At 44.0% G+C, this 22328-nt stretch overlaps 1 protein-coding gene across 1 annotated transcript in view; it reads right to left on the bottom strand.

Moving 5' to 3' along the window:
• Positions 1-21920, bottom strand: part of RAMP1 (receptor activity modifying protein 1) — a 124061-nt gene extending 102141 nt beyond the window's left edge. The window contains exon 1 of the mRNA XM_069733383.1: positions 20128-21920. Coding sequence (XP_069589484.1) covers positions 20128-20179 — 52 coding nt within the window. The 5' untranslated portion in view covers positions 20180-21920. The remainder of the gene's footprint in view (positions 1-20127) is intronic.
• Between the last annotated feature and the right edge of the window lie 408 nt (positions 21921-22328).

The following is a 22328-nucleotide window of genomic DNA, read 5'->3' as shown; positions in this document are numbered from 1 at the left end:
CTACAGTTTTGTTTTTTTTTCCCTCAGCGCTGTAGCTCATTGGGCTGCCCTAGAAGGCTCCCTGATAGCTGCATTGCTGTGTGTACGCCGCTGTGCAAACCAACTGCTTTTTTCAAAGCACAAATCCTCTTGTTCCTTCCTTTCTGCACAGCTATCTTTTTTGTTTGTCCACACTTTTTATTTAATTTGTGCATCAGTCCACTCCTTATTGCTGCCTGCCATACCTGGCTGAGATTACTGTAGGGAGATAGTAATTGTTGGACACTCCCTGTTTTTTTTTTTGTTTTTTTTTGTGGGAGATTAAGATTGACATTTTTGCTAGAGTGCCATCCCTGTGTGTGCCATCTCTCAGTCAGTGGGCCATAGAAAGCCTATTTATTTTTTTGCTTGATTTGGGTTATAAAATCTACCTGAAAAAATCACTACATCAATCAGTGGGAGAAAAATATTGGCCTCAGGGCTTGTGTGCCACTCCTGACTCCTGTGTGCATCATCACTCACTCAGTGGGCCATAGAAAGCCCATTTTTTTTTTTTTGCTTTATTTGGGTTCTAAATTCTACCTGAAAAAATCAATAAATCAATCAGTGGGAGATTAATATTGGCCTTTGGGCTTGTGTGCCAGTCCTAAGCGTGCCATCTCTCTCTCTCAGATAGTGGGCCATAGAAAGCCTATTTATTATTTTTTTTATTGGGTTTATAAATTTTCCCTGGAACAAAAAAAAAAAAATGTGGGAGATTAATATTGGCCTCTGGGCTTGTGTGCCAGTCCTGAGCGTGCCATCTCTCTCACAAATAGTGGGCCATAGAAAGCCTATTTATTTATTTTTTTTTGGATTTATACATTCTCCCTGAAAAAAAAAAGGGAGATTAATATTGGCCTTTGGGCTTGTGTGCCAGTCCTAAGCGTGCCATGTCTCTCTCTCAGATAGTGGGCCATAGAAAGCCTATTTATTATTTTTTTTTATTGGGTTTATAAATTTTCCCTGGAACAAAAAAAAAAGCGGGAGATTAATATTGGCCTCTGGGCTTGTGTGCCAGTCCTGAGCGTGCCATCTCTCTCACAAATAGTGGGCCATAGAAAGCCTATTTATTTATTTTTTTTTTGTTTTATAAATTCTCCCTGAAAAAAAAAGGGAGATTAATATTGGCCTTTGGGCTTGTGTGCCAGTCCTAAGCGTGCCATCTCTCTCTCTCAGATAGTGGGCCATAGAAAGCCTATTTATTTTTTTTTTTATTGGGTTTATAAATTTTCCCTGAAAAAAAAAAAAAAAAGTGGGAGATTAATATTGGCCTCTGGGCTTGTGTGCCAGTCCTGAGCGTGCCATCTCTCTCACAAATAGTGGGCCATAGAAAGCCTATTTATGTTTTTGGTTGATTTGGGTTCTAAATTCTACCTGAAAAAATCAATAAATCAATCAGTGGGAGATAAATATTGGCCTCTGGGCTTGTGTGCCACTCCTGACTCCTGTGTGCGTCATCTCTCACTCAGTGGGCCATAGAAAGCCTTTTTTTGTTTTATTTGTTTTCTAAATTCTCCCTGAAAAAATCATTTTATTTTATTTGGTTTCTAAATTCTTCCTGAAAAAATCATTGTATTCTATTATTTTTTTTCCCTAAAGTCTCCCTGATAAAAAAAAAAAAAAAAACAGTGGGAGATTAATATTGCCCTTTCTGCTTGTGTGCCAGTCTTGACTCCTGGGTGTGCCATCTCTCTCTCTCTCTCCAATTGTGGGCCATAGAAAGCCTAATATTTTTTTAGCTTGATTTGGGTTCCAAAATCTACCTGAAAAAATCACTACATCAATCAGTGGGAGATAAATATTGGCCTCTGGGCTTGTGTGCCACTCCTGACTCCTGTGTGCGTCATCTCTCACTCAGTGGGCCATAGAAAGCCTTTTTTTGTTTTATTTGGTTTCTAAATTCTTCCTGAAAAAAATCATTTTATTCTATTATTTTTTTTCCCTAAAGTCTCCCTTAAAAAAAAAAAAAAAATCAGTGGGAGATTAATATTTACATTTGTGCTTCAGTGACAGTCCAGCGTGTGTGGCATCTCTCTCATTTGTTGCCACCAACAACAGAGTGTGTAACATTGTGCCTGATTTTCGTTGTGGTCTCACTCACCTGTAAAGGGGTAGCTAAATCATACTGAAGTTATAGCTCACCGTGTAAGTTGTGTGACAGCAACAAATACCATTAGTTTGTTTACGTTTTTAAAACAATGAGGAAGTCTGGTGGAAGAGGTCGTGGCCGGGGGCGTTCATTGTCAGCTGGTAATGAGGGTAGTGGTAGTGGTGGAGCATCAGCTGGTCGTGGGAAAAAAAATATTGCACCTAAGTCTGGAGCTGTGGAGCCAGGTTCGTCGTCTGGCTACACAAGGCCTCGAACGCTCCCTTTTCTGGGAGTAGGAAAACCACTTTTAAAGCCGGAGCAGCAAGAGCAAGTTTTGGCTTATCTTGCTGACTCAGCCTCTAGCTCTTTTGCCTCCTCTCGTGAAACTGGTAAATGTCAAAGCAGCGCGTCGTTAGTGGATGTTCACGGTCAGGGACAAGTCGCTTCCTTGTCCTCTTCAGCAAAAACAACAACAGAGAAGAATGCAGCAGGCGACACAACGGGTTACTCCATGGAGCTCTTTACACATACCGTCCCTGGCTTAGAAAGTGAAGCAGTTAACAGTCCATGCCCATTACAAGTTGAATCTGACATGGAGTGCACTGATGCACAGCCACAGCCAGACTACTATGCTGGTCCTTTGACTCAGACCACAACATTGCCCTCGCAGGGTAATGATCAAGAATCAGACCCTGATGAGACTATGTTGCCCCATCACGAACGCTATACCACCGACCGACACGGTGACACAGACGAAGTTGCACACGAGCTACAAGAAGAGGTAATAGATGACCCAGTTCTTGACCCCGATTGGCAGCCATTGGGGGAACAGGGTGCAGGCGGCAGCAGTTCTGAAGCGGAGGAGGAGGGGCCGCAGCAGGCATCAACATCGCAACAGGTTCCATCTGCCGGGCCCGTATCTTGCCCAAAACGCGTGGCAAAGCCAAAACCTGTTGGAGGACAGCGTGGCCATCCGGTTAAAGCTCAGTCTGCAATGCCTGAAAAGGTATCCGATGCTAGAAAGAGTGCAGTCTGGCATTTTTTTAAATAACATCCAATTGATCAGCGCAAAGTCATCTGTCAAAAATGTTCAACTACCTTAAGCAGAGGACAGAATCTGAAAAGTCTCAATACAAGTTGCATGCATAGACATTTAACCACCATGCATTTGCAAGCCTGGACTAACTACCAAACGTCCCTTAAGGTTGTAGCACCCTCGGCCAATGAAGCTAGTCAGCAACGCAACATCCCTTCCGGCAGTGTAGGGCCACCATTTTCCGCACCACCTGCAGTATCTGTGCAGGTTTCTTTGCCAGGCCAAAGCAGTCAGGGTCAGGGAATCACCAGTTTCGTAGTAGGAAACACTGCATCTAGGGCATCGGCGGCAACAATACCATCTCCCACCGTCTCTCAGTCTGCCATGTCCACCGGCACCCCCGCTAGTTCCACGATCTCCAGCTCTCCAGTCCAGCTCACCCTACATGAGACTATGGTTAGAAAAAGGAAGTACTTAGCCTCGCATCCGCGTACACAGGGTTTGAACGCCCACATAGCTAGACTAATCTCGTTAGAGATGATGCCCTACCGGTTAGTTGAAAGCGAAGCTTTCAAAGCCCTGATGGACTACGCTGTACCACGCTACGAGCTACCCAGTCGACACTTTTTTTTCCAGAAAAGCCATCCCAGCCCTCCACCAGCATGTTAAAGAGCGCATCGTCCATGCACTCAGGCAATCTGTGAGCACAAAGGTGCACCTGACAACAGATGCATGGACCAGTAGGCATGGCCAGGGACGTTACGTGTCCATCACGGCACACTGGGTGAATGTTGTGGATGCAGAGTCCACAGGGGACAGCAAGTTTGGGACAGTTCTGCCTAGCCCACGGTCTAGGAAACAGTTGGCTGTAGCCGTTCGCACCCCCTCCTCCTCCTCTTCGTCCTCCTGCAGAAGCGAGAGCTCGTCCACAGACCGCAGTCGCACAACCACTCCATCCGCAGCTGCCACTGTTGCACACCAGGTCTCCCATTATGGGGCAGCTACTGGCAAACGTCAGCAGGCTGTATTGGCTATGAAGTGTTTGGGCGACAACAGACACACCGCGGAAGTTCTGTCCGAGTTCTTGCAGAAAGAAACGCAGTCGTGGCTGGGCACTGTAGATCTTGAGGCAGGCAAGGTAGTGAGTGATGACGGAAGGAATTTCAAGGCTGCCATCTCCCTTTCCCAACTGAAACACATTCCTTGCCTGGCTCACACCTTAAACCTGGTGGTGCAGTGCTTCCTGAAAAGTTATCCGGGGTTATCCGACCTGCTCCTCAAAGTGCGTGGACTTTGCTCACATATCCGCCGTTCGCCCGTACACTCCAGCCGTATGCAGACCTATCAGCGTTCTTTGAACCTTCCCCAGCATCGCCTAATCATAGACGTTGCAACAAGGTGGAACTCAACACTGCACATGCTTCAGAGACTGTGCGAACAGAGGCGGGCTGTTATGTTTTTGTGGGAGGATACACATACACGGGCAGGCAGTAGGATGGCAGACATGGAGTTGTCAGGTGTGCAGTGGTCGAAGATTCAAGACATGTGTCAAGTCCTTCAGTGTTTTGAGGAATGCACACGGCTGGTTAGTGCAGACAACGCCATAATAAGCATGAGCATCCCCCTAATGCGTCTGCTGATGCAAAGTTTGACGCACATAAAGGATCAGGCATCTGCAGCTGAGGAAGAGGAAAGCCTTGATGACAGTCAGCCATTGTCTGGCCAGGGCAGTGTACAGGACGAGTTAGCGGGCGAAGAGGAGGAGGAGGACGAGGAGGATGATGGGGATGATTATATTTTTAATGAGGAAGCTTTTCCGGGGCCACTGGAAATTGGTGGCGCGGCAAGGCCGGGTTCTGGTTTTTGGAGGGACACAAGTGACGTGGATTTGCCTGAAACTGCCCCTCAACCAAGCACAACCGCAGATTTGAGAACTGGAACTTTGGCCCACATGGCGGATTATGCCTTACGTATCCTCAAAAGGGACACACGCATAACTAAAATGATGAACGATGACGATTACTGGTTGGCCTGCCTCCTTGATCCTCGCTATAAAGGCAAATTGCAAAATATAATGCCACATGAGAACTTGGAACTAATATTAGCAACCAAACAATCAACTCTTGTTGACCGTTTGCTTCTGGCATTCCCTGCACACAGCGCCCGTGATCGTTCTCACACGAGCTGCAGGGGCCAGCAGACCAGAGGAGTTAGAGGGGCAGAAATCAGAAGTGGCGTTGGCCAGAGGGGTTTTCTGACCAGGTTGTGGAGTGATTTTGCTATGACCGCAGACAGGACAGGTACTGCAGCATCAATTCAAAGTGACAGGAGATAACATTTGTCCAGTATGGTTACAAACTATTTTTCATCCCTTATCGATGTTCTCCCTCAACCGTCATTCCCATTTGATTACTGGGCATCCAAATTAGACACCTGGCCAGAATTGGCAGAATATGCATTGCAGGAGCTTGCTTGCCCGACAGCTAGTGTCCTATCAGAAAGAGTATTCAGTGCTGCAGGTTCAATACTAACAGAAAAAAGGACTCGTCTGGCTACCCAAAATGTAGATGATCTAACCTTCATTAAAATGAACCACAACTGGATTTCGAAATCTTTTGCCCCACCTTGCCCGGCTGACACCTAGCTTTCCTATGAAAAGGTCTTGCCTGTGGACTATTCTGAATGCCTTTTCCAATCTCGTAATTTTCTGCACCTGATTGTCCAGCATACGACATGTTTACACCTCACTAAATGGCCAAACTCCCCACACGGGGCCGTGGTATCGACACTTGGCGACAGCACCCGTGAGAGTGCTGTTTGTCTGAAGAGGTGGGTGTGCCCGCTTTTGGTCGACAGCACTGCCACTGGGTCCCTCCTAGTACAATAAAGTGTCTCTGGCGGTGGTGGTGCGCACCCAACGTCAGACACACCGTTGTAATATGAGGGGCCCTGGGCCTGTACCGCCGGCCACAAGACAGTTCCCCCCCACCCAGCTCAAACAGTGCTCTACCACTTGCAAAATTATCTCACAGCTCCACCAATGTTTAGTCTATGCGCTGACATCCTTCAATGCCTGCCACTGACAATACCATTGTATTGACATTTTTGTTATGTTAGGCCTTCGAAGCCTGTCTGCGGTCACTCCTTCCACTATGCCTCCACTGACCACACCACTGCTGCCCGTGTACCCCTGGAACCAATTTAAAATTGCCTACAGCCAGCCCAATTTTTTTATTTTAGGCCTTTGATGCCTGTCTGCGGTCCGTTCTTTCTACTACTACTACACTGACCAGGCCACTGCTGCCCGTGTACCCCTGGAACCAATTTAAAATTGCCTACAGCCAGCCCAATTTTTTCATTTTAGGCCTTCGAGGCCTGTCTGCGGTCACTCCTTCCACTAGGCCTCCACTGACCACACCACTGCTGCCCGTGTACCCCTGGAACCAATTTAAAATTGCCTACAGCCAGCCCAATTTTTTTATTTTAGGCCTTCGATGCCTGTCTGCGGTCCATTCTTTCTACTACTACTACACTGACCAGGCCACTGCTGCCCGTGTACCCCTGGAACCAATTTAAAATTGCCTACAGCCATGTGTTATTATTTTAGGCCTTCGATGCCTGTCTGCGGTCACTCCTTCCACTAGGCCTCCACTGACCACACCACTGCTGCCCGTGTACCCCTGGAACCAATTTAAAATTGCCTACAGCAATGTGTTATTATTTTAGGCCTTCGATGCCTGTCTGCGGTCACTCCTTCCACTAGGCCTCCACTGACCACACCACTGCTGCCCGTGTACCCCTGGAACCAATTTAAAATTGCCAACAGCAATGTGTTATTATGTTAGGCCTTCGATGCCTGTTTGCGGTCACTCCTTCCAATAGTTCTCCACTGACCAGACCAATGCTGGCCGTGTACCCCTGGAACCCAGCTGAAAGTGCATGTAGCCTCCTTTTTTTCTTTGTTTTATATTTAGAAAGCCCAGATGAACTACGCTGTGCAACGGTTCAAGCTACCCAGTCGACATTTCTTTTGCGAGAAAAGCCATCCCAGCCCTCCACCGGCATGAAAAAGTCTGCATTGTCATAGCACTCAGGCAATCAAACAGTAGAAAGGTGCACCTGACAAGAGACGCATGGACCAGTAGGCATGTCCACAAAAAGTTACGTGTCCATTACGGCGCACTGGGTTAATGTGTTGGATGCATGGTCCACAGGGGACAGCCTACAAAGTCTGTCTGCAGTCCCTAATTCCAATTTTCCTCCGCTGACCACACCACTGCTGCCCGTGTACCCCTGGAACCAATTTTACAGTGTCTACAGCCTAATTTTGTTATGTTAGGCCTACTACGCCTGTCTGCGGTCCCTCCTTCCAATACTCGTCCACTGACCACACCACTGCTGCCCGTGGACCCCTGGAACCTATTTTTAATTGCATTGAGCATCCTTTTTTAAATAGTAGGCGTACAAAGTCTGTCTGCGGTCCACTATTGAAATTGTCCTCCACTTCCCAGTGCACTGCTGCTTGTGTACCCCTGTATCTTTTTTAAGCTGCAGTGAGCCACATTTTTGGGTTAAGTCCTACTACCTGTGTCTGTCTGCGCCACTCAATTCAGCTGTGTTCCTTTGAAAAAAGCTGAGCGTCAATAGTCTTGTTTTCAGCCTCTAGGAATTTTAAAACTGCATTGGGGGTACAACTTTGGTAGGGCCTACTAACGGTGTCTGCCTCCCCAAGGTGTGCCCCAGGTTTCCTCGCCATTGCTTCGATCTTAATGCTCTCGTTTAGTAGTTGTTGGAAACTACACTGCATTAGGCCTACAAATTGGGTATGGGGTGTAGAGAGATGGTGTGTTCCACTCCAAGGTGTTCTCCAGGTTACCTTTCCTGAGCTCCGATCTTCCGGCTCTCGTTTAGTAGTTCTTGGAAACTACACTGCATTAGGCCTACAAATTGGGTATGGGGTGTAGAGAGATGGTGTGTTCCACTCCAAGGTGTTCTCCAGGTTGCCTTTCCTGAGCTTCGATCTTCCGGCTCTCGTTTAGTAGTTGTTGGAAACTACGCTGCATTAGGCCTACAAATTGGGTATGGGGTGTAGAGAGATGGTGTGTTCCACTCCAAGGTGTTCCCCAGGTTTCCTCGCCAATGCTTCGATCTTCATGCTCTCGTTTAGTAGTTATTGGAAACTACGCTGCATTAGGCCTACAAATTGGGTATGGGGTGTAGAGAGATGGTGTGTTCCACTCCAAGGTGTTCTCCAGGTTGCCTTTCCTGAGCTTCGATCTTCCGGCTCTCGTTTAGTAGTTGTTGGAAACTACGCTGCATTAGGCCTACAAATTGGGTATGGGGTGTAGAGAGATGGTGTGTTCCACTCCAAGGTGTTCCCCAGGTTTCCTCGCCAATGCTTCGATCTTCATGCTCTCATTTAGTAGTTGTTGGAAACTACGCTGCATTAGGCCTACAAATTGGGTATGGGGTGTAGAGAGATGGTGTGTTCCACTCCAAGGTGTTCTCCAGGTTGCCTTTCCTGAGCTTCGATCTTCCGGCTCTCGTTTAGTAGTTCTTGGAAACTACACTGCATTAGGCCTACAAATTGGGTATGGGATGTAGAGAGATGGTGTGTTCCACTCCAAGGTGTTCTCCAGGTTGCCTTTCCTGAGCTTCGATCTTCCGGCTCTCGTTTAGTAGTTCTTGGAAACTACACTGCATTAGGCCTACAAATTGGGTATGGGGTGTAGAGAGATGGTGTGTTCCACTCCAAGGTGTTCTCCAGGTTGCCTTTCCTGAACTTCTATCTTCAGGCTCTCATTAAATTGTGGTTAAACGGAACAACTGCATTTGGCGTACTAGTTGGTTTGGGGCCTACTATCGGTGTCTGCCACTCCTTGCTGTTCTCCTGGTTTCCTGTCCTGAAATTCCATTTTCAGGCTCTCGTTAAGTAGTTGTTAATGTTAGACTGCATTTGGCCTACTAGTTGGGTTGGGGCCTACTATCGGTGTCTGCCACTCCTTGCTGTTCTCCTCCACTGAACAAAGCTGTGCCGCCTGTTTACTACGGTTGCCAATTTTGAACTGCATTTTGACTACTTACTGATTTGGGCCTACTCTCTGTGTCAGCCTCTCATTCCAGTTGTCCTCCACTGCAATGCCCCCTGGTTAGTCCTGTGTTACCAATTTTGAACTGCATTTAGCCAACTTTATTCTTTGGGCCTATATCTGTGTTTCCTCCTCATCCTGCCCATTGCCCAGCCAGTGATAGATGAGTCTGCTGGTACACTGACCCATAACGCAAAATTCCCCGTGCACGCTACACAGCAAGATTGTGACCCTGCTGAAAGTCAGGTCCCTCTTCCCGCATACCATACCACCTTACACGGGGACAAAGAGGAAGGTGCAGATGAAAGTGCAGGTTCCTTCATCAGGTGGGGGGAGGAATACTAGTTGGCGACGTCACTGGCACAGGGCCTCTCATAGTACGCAAAAGTTTTGCTGCCGGTGGGAGGCTCCCCCGCCATGCAAACACACCGCTGTACTTTGAGGGGCCCTGTGCCAGTGCCAATGCCAACGAGTGGGCCCCCCCTGCTTGCTCAGGATCACAGCACTTGCAAAGTTGAAATACTTACCTCTCCCTGCTCCACTGCCGTGACGTGGTCCAGACTTACTGGGCCCACTAATTACTTGAACCATCCCTACCCCCCACAACTTTAGCCAAATGACCCCCAATTTCAAATGCCTTCCAATTATTATAAGGTAAATTACGATTGACAAGCTTCTTTAACAAGAATGGATGTTTTTGCCATTAAAATGGGCAGTGTAGGTGTTTTCCTGGCCTCCACTCACTGCCGACTATGCTCCCCCATTGACTTGCATTGGGTTTCGTGTTTCGGGCGATACCCGACTTTTCGCGATAATCGGCCGATTCCACTCGACTTCTAAGATAGTCGGGTTTCGCGAAACACGGCTCGACTCTAAAAAGGTCAAGGTCGCTCAACCCTAGTAGGAACCCCTTTGAGTCACCTCCATAGAGCTAGTTATATCATTCTAAAGACCGAAAACACATTTTATGCCTTATTTGGTATGTAAGGGGAATTCAGTAACCCAACAAAAAAAGTAAATATTCATCTCTCTTTTTTTTTTTTCATTTCGTGCATCGTTCTCCCGGTCTTACGAAATTCCAAATGCTCCAGTACGTTTGTAAACAAGCTTAATTATTATTTGAAGAATCAACAACAGCAAATAACAGAATGATTTCAATTAATTTGCGGTATTTGCATACTTCAATCTTTCAGCTCTTCGTCACAAGTCAAGTTTATGCAAAGACGTAAAAACTCAAAAAATCATATAATTCTCCATACAGGAAAGATATATATCTTGGTACCGTGTTAGCCAGTAGATAGAAAAATATTGAGAATTGAGAGTCCTCAGTGGTTGATACCTTTTAATGGCTAACTGAAAAGATGGTAACAAATTGCAAGCTTTCGAGACTACTCAGTTCTCTTCATCAGGCAAAGACTGAAACAAATTCTGAAGAATCACATATTTATGCACAACATAGCACAGAGAAAAAAAAAAAAAAAAAAGGAAATCTGAGGATATGTGCACACGTCAGGATTTTTTCCTGACCAAATCCTGAGAATTCTGACAGAAATCCGCGTGGTTTTTTTTGCGCGGATTTTGCGCGGAATTTTTGCGGATTTTTTGTTTTTTCTGGAATGTCCTTTTTGCTTAGAAATCCGCAAAAAATCTGCAAAAAGATAGAGCATGTCCGGAATTTTTGCGGTATGCGTTTTTTTTGCGGAAAAAAACGCATGCATCTGCACAAAAAATGCGGAATGCATTCTAAATGATAGGATGCATAATTTTAGCGTTTTTTATGCGGATTTATAGCGTTTTTATAGCGAAATTCCGCAAAAAAACGCTAAAAATCCTGACGTGTGCACATACCCTAAGAAGCATCATTGTCAAGAGCTCCCTGTCCTTTCCAACAGCTGCAGGAACCTTTCCTTGCAGCCAATAAAAAATGTAAAACCTGTCCATTTATAATGACCATGGACAAGATAAAGATCCCCAATTCACATCAGGACTACAAGATACCAGGTACTGTCAGCTGCGTCACTTCTAATGTGGTGTACCTAATTATTTGTACTAAATACCCAACTGGGAGTCTGTATGTGGGGGAGACAGGGCAGAAACTGAGAGCAAGGATGAACTCTCATCACCATACAAGAGAAAAAAGAATGGATCTACCTGTGGCAATACATTTTTGTCTCCCAAATCATAACATTATGGACATGAAATTACTTGTGTTAAAAGGAAACTTCAAATCTCAGAGAGACAGAAGAGTCTGGGAATATAAACTGATGACGACCTTTGACAGCCTTAGTGGAGGAATGAATGTGTCGCATGGATTTATGTCTTTTTACATCAACTAAGGAACTTGCCCCTCAGACTATAAGGGGTCATCACAACAGAGACCCTAATCAGAGGACAATAAAACATTCCTTATCTAAGAGCTGGCCCAATATTTATGGACATAACTGTTTATCACTCATGGTAATTCTGCTTCATGTCACCTGTCTTATCCATGGTTTCCCCCCCCCCCCCCCCACCCTTTTTTTTTTTCTCTGTGCTATGTTGTGCATAAAAATGTGATTGTTCAGAATTTTTTTTAGTCTTTGCCTGATGAAGAGACCTGTGTAGTCTCGGAAGCTTGCAATTTGTTACCATCTTTTCAGTTAGCCATTAAAAGGTATCAACCACTGAGGACTCTCAATTCTCAATATTTTTCTATAATTCTCCAGTGATTTGTGGCTTTATGTAATGAGTCAAAACTTTACCTTTATATAATAAAAAATGATGCAACTTTGTTTTATTTTTTTCACTAGGTTTCTGATTGTTGTTAATGAATGAAAATCTTTGTGTTTACATAGAGGCTGGAAACTCATATGGACGTAGTTCTGATCATGGTTCAGACGTTTATCCAATTGCATCCAGTCTGGGCAATCCTGCAGTGAACTAAGTGGTCTTGGTTCGAGGTGCAAGCATTTGGGGGAATATTTACTAATTTTGTGGACAAGTGGAAATTAACAGTAGACAGTTTGACGTTCTCCAAACTCATCATTGTAGTTTAGACTGGATGATAGCAGCGAGCAAAAAGATTTTCAGTATCGTGGTCCAGAAGCCATGTCGGTAGTCTGTTGCCGTTGGACCAGAGATCTGCGAGCCCCTCCTATCTGCTGTCAATCTCAGCGCCTCTTGTTTATAGGGCTCAGCTTGATGCCATCATTTCAGCGTGACGCATGATGTTGCACCAAGCCTACTATTGAAGACAGTGAGGATACCGGCAGGTAGGAGGAAGCTCGCGGATCTCTGATCTTGTGACCATGGATCACCGATGTGGCTGCTGGATCAGGCTCCTGAGAATCATGCTGCTCAATCCTACTGTGTAATAAATCTGGCATATATTTAGGCACTTGTGTAACTTTACCCGCTCTTGGTTGGCTTTTTTGCAGATCAATATTTTGCATCAACATTTTTATGTACGTTGGTGCATCTAAAGCCATGCCCATAAAATGCCCGGATAAGCCTATTCCTTTCCTACAAACTGCTTCCACATTTCGAAATGTGTTAAAAACACATAATTTTATGATGTTTTCGTCAATGGTATTAAATTAATGTAAAGGGAGGGGAAATATATGTAAAAATGAAATGATTTTATATCTGCTACTTGAATCTATTCCTAGTTTTTGACTATAAGAACTGTTTGAAAATAACACACTGTATGATAACAGCTGACACATAGAGTAACATCCATGCGGACATACAAGGGGGCCAAATGGCGGACATACCATTGGGGCCAAAGAGGTAATGGGGCCACTTCACCTCCAAAGCAGGAAGAATTAGGCATTATGATGAGATATTGGACTGCAAAGGGCCCATATAGTGTCCTTGCACAGGTGTCTCTTCTGCGTCCTCTACTGCATGGAGGATTGCCTATATTTGTACCTTTTGTATCTCTTAGGTAGGAGATATTCAGCTTCTCATCCACTGGCAGAACACAGAGAAGCTACAAGTTTGAAGCACAAAGTGGTAAAGTTTGATTTACATATTAGTGGAAATCGCCTATAAAATTAGCATTGCAGATGAGTGACTTGCAGAAGGCTGGAGGTGGACATGATGGACATCATTGGTTGTGTGACACTCGCAGACCATAGGAATGCATTGCTCTGGAGCAGAAAGTTCATAAAATGCTAAAATAATTTTCGTGCAAGGAAATATTTCTATATGGAACACACATAGTAAAACAAGTAGCCATGAGATGAAGCACATGCTCTATCCCAATTTCTGACGGTAACGGCCTGTGGTTACTTGGAGATGGTACATGCTGTTTCTTGTTTACATATTGCTGATTTTATCCAGGGGGCTATTAATGGGGGGGTCAGGTCTGGTCAGGAAAACTTCTGCTAACCCACTTACCTGCCGCTGAATAATATTTATTACCGAGGCAACCTGAGCGGGCGTCCCGGGCAGCCCTGTAAATCCACTGAACCCGAAGAACGATCAAGTTACCAGCGTGTACTTACATTTTCCGATACTGGATTCTTAGCAACCTCTTATTTATTCTTATTCTTTAGTGCAACCATAATACCCAGCATATAAATGACATGTCACAAATTCACAAATACAGATGCCACCTTGTAAAAATAATATAATGGCACGCACTAGAAGTTTGTCAAATGTTCTCCAATGGTTAAGACCCTTAAAATTGCAGCCTGCACATTTATAACTGTAAATAATGGAATTTGTAGGTTTCAGTTACTTTAGCAGTCCGTGCGCAGGTTCTCCTGACACTAAAGCTACTTTCACACTAGCGTCGGAATCTCCCCGTCGCAATGCATCGGGGAGAGATTCCGACGCTAGCGTTTAACGCATTGCACAACGGAGGCAGCGGATGCATTTCTCCGGTGCATCCGCTGCCCCATTGTGAGGTGCGGGGAGGTGGGGGCGGAGTTCCGGCCGCGCATGCGCGGTCGGAAAAAGCGGTCCGTCGGGAGCAAAAAACGTTACATGTAGCGTTTTTTGCTCCCGACGGTCCGCCAAAGCACGACGCATCCGTCGCACGACGGATGCGACGTGTGGCAATCCGTCGCAATGCGTCGTCAATACAAGTCTATGGGGAAAAAACGCATACTGCAAGCACTTTTGCAGGATGCGTTTTTTCTGCAAAACGACGCATTGTGACGGATTGCAGTTAACGCTAGTGTGAAAGTAGCCTTAGGCTATGTTCACATGTTGCGTTTCTGCTGCGTTTTTTTTTTATGCAAATTTTAAGCTGCGTTCTACCGTAGCAGAAACAGCTTTGAGATTTCACAAATGTCATGAACACACATTGTTTTAGTTTTTTGAACTGATTTAGAAAACTTCTGCTTTTTTTGCAAACTGAAGCATATCACAGCAGTTTTTAAGCGTTTTTGCTGCATTTTTTCCCCACCCATAAAAAGTAATGGATAAGTTCAAAAAGGCAGCAAAAATGCAGCAAAAATGAAGGAATCAGGTTTTGCTGCATTTTTGATGCAAAAAGTTTAAGGCAGTTGCAGCCTGATTTTTTTTTTTTTGGGGGGGGTGATCACTAAACTTTATCAGCATGGACAAGAGGAAACACAAATGCAGCAAAAAAGGCAGCAAAACCTGATTTTTTAAGCAGCTTCTTCCTGGCCAAGAGAGCAGGTTTTGCCTGCAGAAAAGAAGGCAGCAAAAATGCAACATGTGAACACAGCCTTAGGGCTCCTTCTCACTTGCGAGAAATACGGCCGAGTCTCGCAGGTTAAAACCCGGTTCTGCCGCCGGCACTCCGGAGCGGAGCGTGCGACCGCACAGCAATACATGGAGCCGCACGCTCCACTCTGGAGTGCCGGCGGCAGAACCGGGTTTTAACCTGCGAGACTCGGCCGTAGTTCACGCAAGTGAATATGAGCCCTTAGGGTCTATGCACATGTTGTGTTTTTGTTGTGTGTTATTTTTGTGCAGATTTGTCACAAAACCATAAGGATTTCCTAGTACCAGCAAAGTAAATGCGATTCCTGAAGTCTTATGTACACGTTGCTTATTTTTTTGTAAATCTGCAGCATGTCAATTCTATCATGTTTTTTTGCTGGATATTTCACCCCATGTTAATGAGTGGGAAAAAATCTGCAATAAAAACGCATGTAAAAAATGTGACAAAATCGTGTGTATTTTACACAGCAAATTTTCCGGCCAACACATCAGGAATAGCAGCACAGTTTTCTATGTGTACACACAGCCTTAGCCTTTTTTCAACACTTCACTATGCCTTTCCTGACTTAAAGGGATGTATAATTACAAACTGACCGATTTTTTTTTTTTTTTTAATTAAGTAACACATAATTGCACAGTGCGGACTTCGGGCAGAACGGGAGAGTTTTACCGTTTATGCACAGTTTAAATTCTAAGCAACACTGATTTTTATGCGTAACTCAAAAAGAGCGGAAGATGCGCACAAAAGATTGTTTGCACCTCCTAAATTTGAACCATGTCAATCTTTGTTAAGTAACAAAACCAAACCCATAAATAAGACAAATAATAACATTTATAATTTGCCAGACCCTGTTTCCTAGTCCAAAAATTGGCATTGGGGTGAAGCCACCTCCTGTGACGATACACGTAGGGTCAATTTCACGTATGATGCTTTTTCTATTAGCCAACCTACTTGCGAAACTCTGTACATAGTACTTTATTGCACATAGCTATTGCTTATTTTTATATTCTTTTGATACTGCGTTATTTATTGTTTGTACATGTGCATTGCACCTTTTTTCTTTACTGAATACTGCTTGACATCACTTTAGAGGTATTGTCCATTCATACGAATCTTGGAGATCCACCACGTTTACATGGCACTATTGGTTATCATGCCAGTCATATGGGTTGTATCCCAGTGCCAATTTCTGGCCACAGAAAAAGGTTCTGGCGCAATAAATAGAATTTTAAATATTTTGATTTGTCTTGTCTGGGTCTTTGTTACCTAATATTTATGTTGTTTAAATTTAGGAAATGCAACCGATCTTTTGTACTTGCCTTGTTTTTTTTTTATTGTATTTGTGTTACACTCACTTTGGTTAGCACTTTATTGATATACAGCTATTGTCGGCTCCATTGTTACTTTTTAGTATTTGACTTGTATATGCTGCTATTCTGGGGAAAATAAATGGAAATTATAAATGCACAGCAACATTTATTTAACCACTTTGATTTTATACTTCATAAGAAACATGTAAGATGTGCAATTAAAGGTTTTTGTGTGTTTTTTTTATTTGGCTTTGTAATTTTTCTATATCACTAAATATATTAAAAGGAAGAAAAAAAAACAGTCTTGCACTTTTCACCTTATACACAGAGTTTTTTTTACTACACTCATATTTCCTGCTCTGTATAGAAGACTTCAGTGGTCTCCTTATCACCATAGACAGGATTACAATGAAAGGTGACACCTCCGTACACAGTAAAAAAACTGAATATCCACTGTTCACTAAGTGATGGTCACAGCTCACCTCTTCCCCCTCCCTTGACAATGACATTGACCCTGATGAGCAATGGCACCCATGCTTTGTTTAGTACAAAATAGACTTAAAAAGTAACTACGGTACTTGTATTCTTGTGTAGCCACTTTTGCTAACAGAGTTTCTCAAAATCGGACAAGGAAGCGTTACTAACGTCAGTCCAAGGAGAAAAGGATGTTTTTAAGAATATTCAAGAAAAAATGCAACAAATTAACTACAGAATTCATCTAATTCTGTTGACTGCTTCGTACACGGAAGTGTTCACTATGAAAGAGCCACGACCAGGAGTCAACTTAATTCACGGAGAACAAAAGGATTGTCACTCCAAAATAAGAATACTAGATCAATCTCAATGGAGAGAGTCAGAAGGTTCCAATACACATTAGAATGTTGGACGAGTCTGCCAATGTCGGCAGGTTGGACGAGTCTGCCAATGTCGGCAGGTTGGACGAGTCTGCCAATGTCGGCAGGTTGGACGAGTCTGCCAATGTCGGCAGGTTGGACGAGTCTGCCAATGTCGGCAGGGTGGACCGGCGTTAGTCTAATGCATATCGGTCTTTAGGCTGGCCATATATACTAGGCTCGTTTGACTGATCGCTACTCCCAACCCATATAGATGAGAACTTTATTTAATCCTTATCTCCAGCCATATCACCTATCATGGGAGAGTCCTGAGGCCTCTCTACTCACTAGACGGTTAGCAAGTCCCACCAAAATCAGGCCATCTTTACCTTGATCAGTCGGCATCAATAAGGACAAATTTGCTCCTCCACATATTTTGATTTAACCCACTTGATACGGTCCTGTACCTTATCACAGCCTATAGGAGGGAGGTAATAAATGTTCTTTCCATGCTTCTTAAGACCCCTGTTTCTGTGACTTAGATCATCTGTTTACTAGTTATATTTAGAGCAGGGGTGTCAAACTGCATTCCTCGAGGGCTGCAAACAGGTCATGTTTTCAGGATTTCCTTGTACTGCACAGGTGATAATTTAATCACCTACACACATAATGATTGCAGCACCTTGTGCAATGCTAAGGAAATCTTGAAAACACGCATGGTTTGCGGCCCTCGAGGAATGCAGTTTGACACCCCTGATTTAGAGAGAACCTGTCATCGGGATCATCCATGGTAAACTAAAGGTATGAGCAGAATAGCGCTGTCATATTGATTTTACTCATACCTTTAGTGTATAAATCTGAAGACTGTTTTTTTATTAAATCATGATAAATTTCATTTTCCTAGATGCTTCGGGGCAGGACTTGTGGGCAGGACTGTGGTTAGGGTCTTCGGCTTAGAAGACTCAGCCACTGCCCCTCCACTGCATTCATCATCATGCATTTATTTAAATTTTCGGCTGGCGCCATCTTAGCTGTGGGCGACGCGCTTGCTGGTGGTGGCCTTCATGAAAATGGCACCGGAACATGTACCACCTCCTGCGCCATTTTCCTAAAGACCGCCAGAGGTCGATCTGTGCATGCGCCGATGCTATTTTCATAAAGATCGACACCAGCTCGAGCATTGCCCACAGCTAAGACAACGCCAGCCCAAAATTTAAATAAACGAATGATGATGAATGCAACAGAGGCAGCAGAGGGGCCATGGCTCAGCCCTCTGACCCTACCGACAGTCCCAACCACAAGTCCCACCCCGAAGCGCCGAAGAAACCGAAATGTATCATGATGATTTAACAAAAACCTGGCTGCAGATTTTTACACTAAAAGTATGTATTAAATCAGTATGACAGCGCCATTCTGCCCATACATTTAGTTTACCATGGATGACCCTGATGGCAGGTTCTCTTTAAGATGTACCCATGGACGCACTATAGAAAAAAATCTATTCCAGGTAAATAGGATGGATCTCAGCTCTTTCTTGCCAACGTTAAAACAACTACTAAACACTGATCCTTTGTTAATGAATTGTACACAAGGACATGACATTATATAAGCAAGTTTCAGAAAAGGTGTAATTTATGGGGGTACCTCTCTAATTCCTATGCCAGTCTCTATGCTCAATAACAGGTAGTCCACCCCAGATGGTTTTTCAGCTATATCGCTATAGTGATTACTATATAGGACATAGTGATGAGCGAATATACTCCTTACTCGAGATTTCTCGAGCACGCTCGGGGGTCCTCCCAGTATTTTTTAGTGTTCTGAGTTTTAGTTTTCCTTGCCGCAGCTGAATGATTTACATCTGATAGCCAGCATAAGTACATGTACATGTGGGGATTCCCTACCAACCAGGCAATCCCCACATGTACTTATGCTGGCTAACAGATGTAAATCATTCAGCTGCAACAAGAAAAACGAAAACTCTGAGCACTAAAAAATACTTGGAGGACCCCCGAGCATTCTCGAGAAATCTCGAGTAAGGAGTATATTCGCTCATCAATAATAGGACACCATTAAATTATTTCTTTGCCATCGCTTTCTTTCCATAGAAATTATTTAAAAAATATTTTTTTTTCCTCCCTGCTAAATTTGGAAATATCACTCTTCCCAAAAATTCAGATTGTACCATAAACATCCTGTAATGGAGGACAACCAGCCAAAAAAAAAAAAACCTTCACGATACATCAAAATCTTTAATAGTTTTGGTCAATGATCAATTTGCAAAAAATAGCCAAATTGTAATAAATTAGGCAAAAATTGGAAATCTATCCAAAATTCTCTAGTCAGCATTAATAACAGCTTATTTATTTTTTATTTTTTTAAACATGCACACAGGGTTTTTTTTTTGCACTTTTACAGGATGAAAGACATTTTTAAACTTATTGGTAGAAAAAATACATCACAACCATCATAGAATTCCAGAATTTACGACTAGCGCAAATGGTACAAAGTGACCCATGGCATAATGAGTGTACATTGCTACCAATATCAGCCACCTTTCTTTTTGCATCTGATGAATGAAGATCGCCAATCAATACTGGATATAGTAAAAAGGAAAAAATGGGGCATATTTTACTATAAAAAAGTATATATATATATATATACACACACACACACACACACACACACACACACACACACACACACACACACATATATCGATGGCCACCTGTCTATGGTGGACACCAGACAAGAAAAGGCAGTCTGACACCCAAGAGTTCTTTGATATTGTATTACACAAACTTAAAAGTCACTGTGTTCTAGACACATGAAATAAATTAATATTCTGAATATGTTCTCACTAGTAATAACCGGCATAATGTCTCCTAAATTAGGTAACAAGGTAGGGGATACAGGAACAGGCACCTACTTGGAGCATGATGGAAACATCTTAGGGTGGTGACATAAAGAACATTATAATTAGAAGCATTCAGTGGTCACACCTAGGATTCACAGGTACAAATGCAGATTTTACAGACTGAGTGAAAGATTCCATGCTGAAGAGTTCCTTACCTAGGAGGATCCAGAGGAGATGTCTGAAAGTCAGGAGAAATCCCAGGTTCATTTCTGGACAGTGTGTCCACAGCTCAGGGGGATATGTAAAAACACATTAAATGAACCATCTGAACAGGTCTAAGGTCCTCACTGAGTTTAGGAATCAGGGCACCTCCAGGTACAATTACCCCAAAGATGATGAGGGAGGTTCTTCAATGGACCAATCACCTCCGGATGTTTTTGGTCCTGGGTTTAAAAAAACAAAAACATATGTGCTGAATCCTGGAAGATGCACCAAGAGGTTCTGCAGCCCGGATCTGCTGTGTCCTCCTTCACTGGAGACGTCTCCTTCTCCTGAGCTCGAGTAGGAAGAACTGCAGGAGAAGGAGCTGAGGGAACATGTGCTGCAGCTCAGTCATCGTCTACATGCTGTCTGGGATTCCTTTATGGCTGCCTACATTTCCATGGACTGAAGTTCAGGGTCTCTCCTTGAGGATTTGGGAAGTCCTCCTCCTCCTCTGCAGGTCGTGATCTCCCCTGTATCAATGAGGTTGGATGGAAGACCCCCTCTGTAGCTGAAGGCTTGTGTGTGGGTGGGCAGGATTACCCTTCAGGCTGTGTAGGTGGGGGGGTTTCCTTTCGCTTTCTGTAGGTTTGTAGCATTGCCTTTGTCTTGCCCCCTGCCGCCCCCCACTATATAGATCTGGAGGATCCTGCCTCCTCCTGTACAAGTTCTAGTGCGGGGTCTTGTGGCTTCCCAACTTCTGTTGTTGTTACTTGGTCTCTAAGTTTAGATCCAAATCTGCCATAAATAGGATCTGTAGGAAGAGCCCAGAGCTGATCTATAAAGCCAGAAGCAGTGCTGCTGATCCAGGAGTCACACAGGGGTCTGGGATGGAGGTCTCCCCCTGCAAGAGAAGGAGTCTGAGATCTTCTGTAGTGGAGCTACTGTATTCTGACTTCTGTCTTGCAGTTTCTTTTCTGAGTAGTTTTATATTGCAGTCTCTTTTTTCGGAGTTCTGTGTGGTCTCTTTTCCGAAGGCTTCTGTTCTGTATTCAATCTCTTTTTTGAGTGCTTTTGTATTGCAGTCTTTCTTTTAAAATATTTAGACTTGAGAGTCCTCAGTGGTTGTCTTTCTTTTATGCAGTCTCTTTTCTCAGTGCCTCTGTATTGCGGTCTCTTCTCAGTACCTCTGTGTTGCGGTCTCTTAGTACCTCTGTATTGCGGTCTCTTTTCTCAGTGCCTCTGTGTTGCAGTCTCTTTTCTCAGTGCCTCTGTGTTGCGGTCTCTTTTCTCAGTGCCTCTGTGTTGCGGTCTCTTAGTACCTCTGTGTTGCGGTCTCTTTTCTCAGTGCCTCTGTGTTGCGGTCTCTTTTCTCAGTGCCTCTGTGTTGCGGTCTCTTTTCTCAGTGCCTCTGTGTTGCGGTCTCTTTTCTCAGTGCCTCTGTGTTGCGGTCTCTTTTCTCAGTGCCTCTGTGTTGCAGTCTCTTTTGTCAGTGCCTCTGTATCGCAGTCTCTTTTGTCAGTGCCTCTGTATCGCAGTCTTTTCTCAGTACCTCCGTATTGCAGTCTCTTTTCTCAGTACCTCTGTATTGCAGTCTTTTCTCAGTGCCTCTGTATTGCAGTCTCTTTTCTCAGTACCTCTGTATTGCAGTCTCTTTTCTCAGTGCCTCTGTATTGCAGTCTCTTTTCTCAGTACCTTTTATATTGCAGTCTCTTTTCTCAGTACCTCTGTATCGCAGTCTCTTTTCTCAGTGCCTCTGTATCGCAGTCTCTTTTCTCAGTACCTCTGTATTGCAGTCTCTTTTCTCAGTACCTCTGTATTGCAGTCTCTTTTCTCAGTACCTTTTATATTGCAGTCTCTTTTCTCAGTACCTCTGTATCGCAGTCTCTTTTCTCAGTACCTCTGTGTCGCAGTCTCTTTTCTCAGTACCTCTGTGTCGCAGTCTCTTTTCTCAGTACCTCTGTGTCGCAGTCTCTTTTCTCAGTACCTCTGTGTCGCAGTCTCTTTTCTCAGTACCTCTGTGTCGCAGTCTCTTTTCTCAGTGCCTCTGTATTGCAGTCTCTTTTCTCAGTACCTCTGTATTGCAGTCTCTTTTCTCAGTACCTCTGTAATGCAGTCTCTTTTCTCAGTACCTTTTATATTGCAGTCTCTTTTCTCAGTACCTCTGTATTGCAGTCTCTTTTCTCAGTACCTCTGTATTGCAGTCTCTTTTCTC

Source organism: Ranitomeya imitator, chromosome 7 (genome assembly GCF_032444005.1).
Source record: "Ranitomeya imitator isolate aRanImi1 chromosome 7, aRanImi1.pri, whole genome shotgun sequence".
In the NCBI taxonomy this organism is placed as follows: Eukaryota; Metazoa; Chordata; class Amphibia; order Anura; family Dendrobatidae; genus Ranitomeya; species Ranitomeya imitator.
The sequence above is the reverse complement of the archived record's forward strand: the minus strand, read 5'-3'. Positions and strand labels throughout refer to the sequence as shown.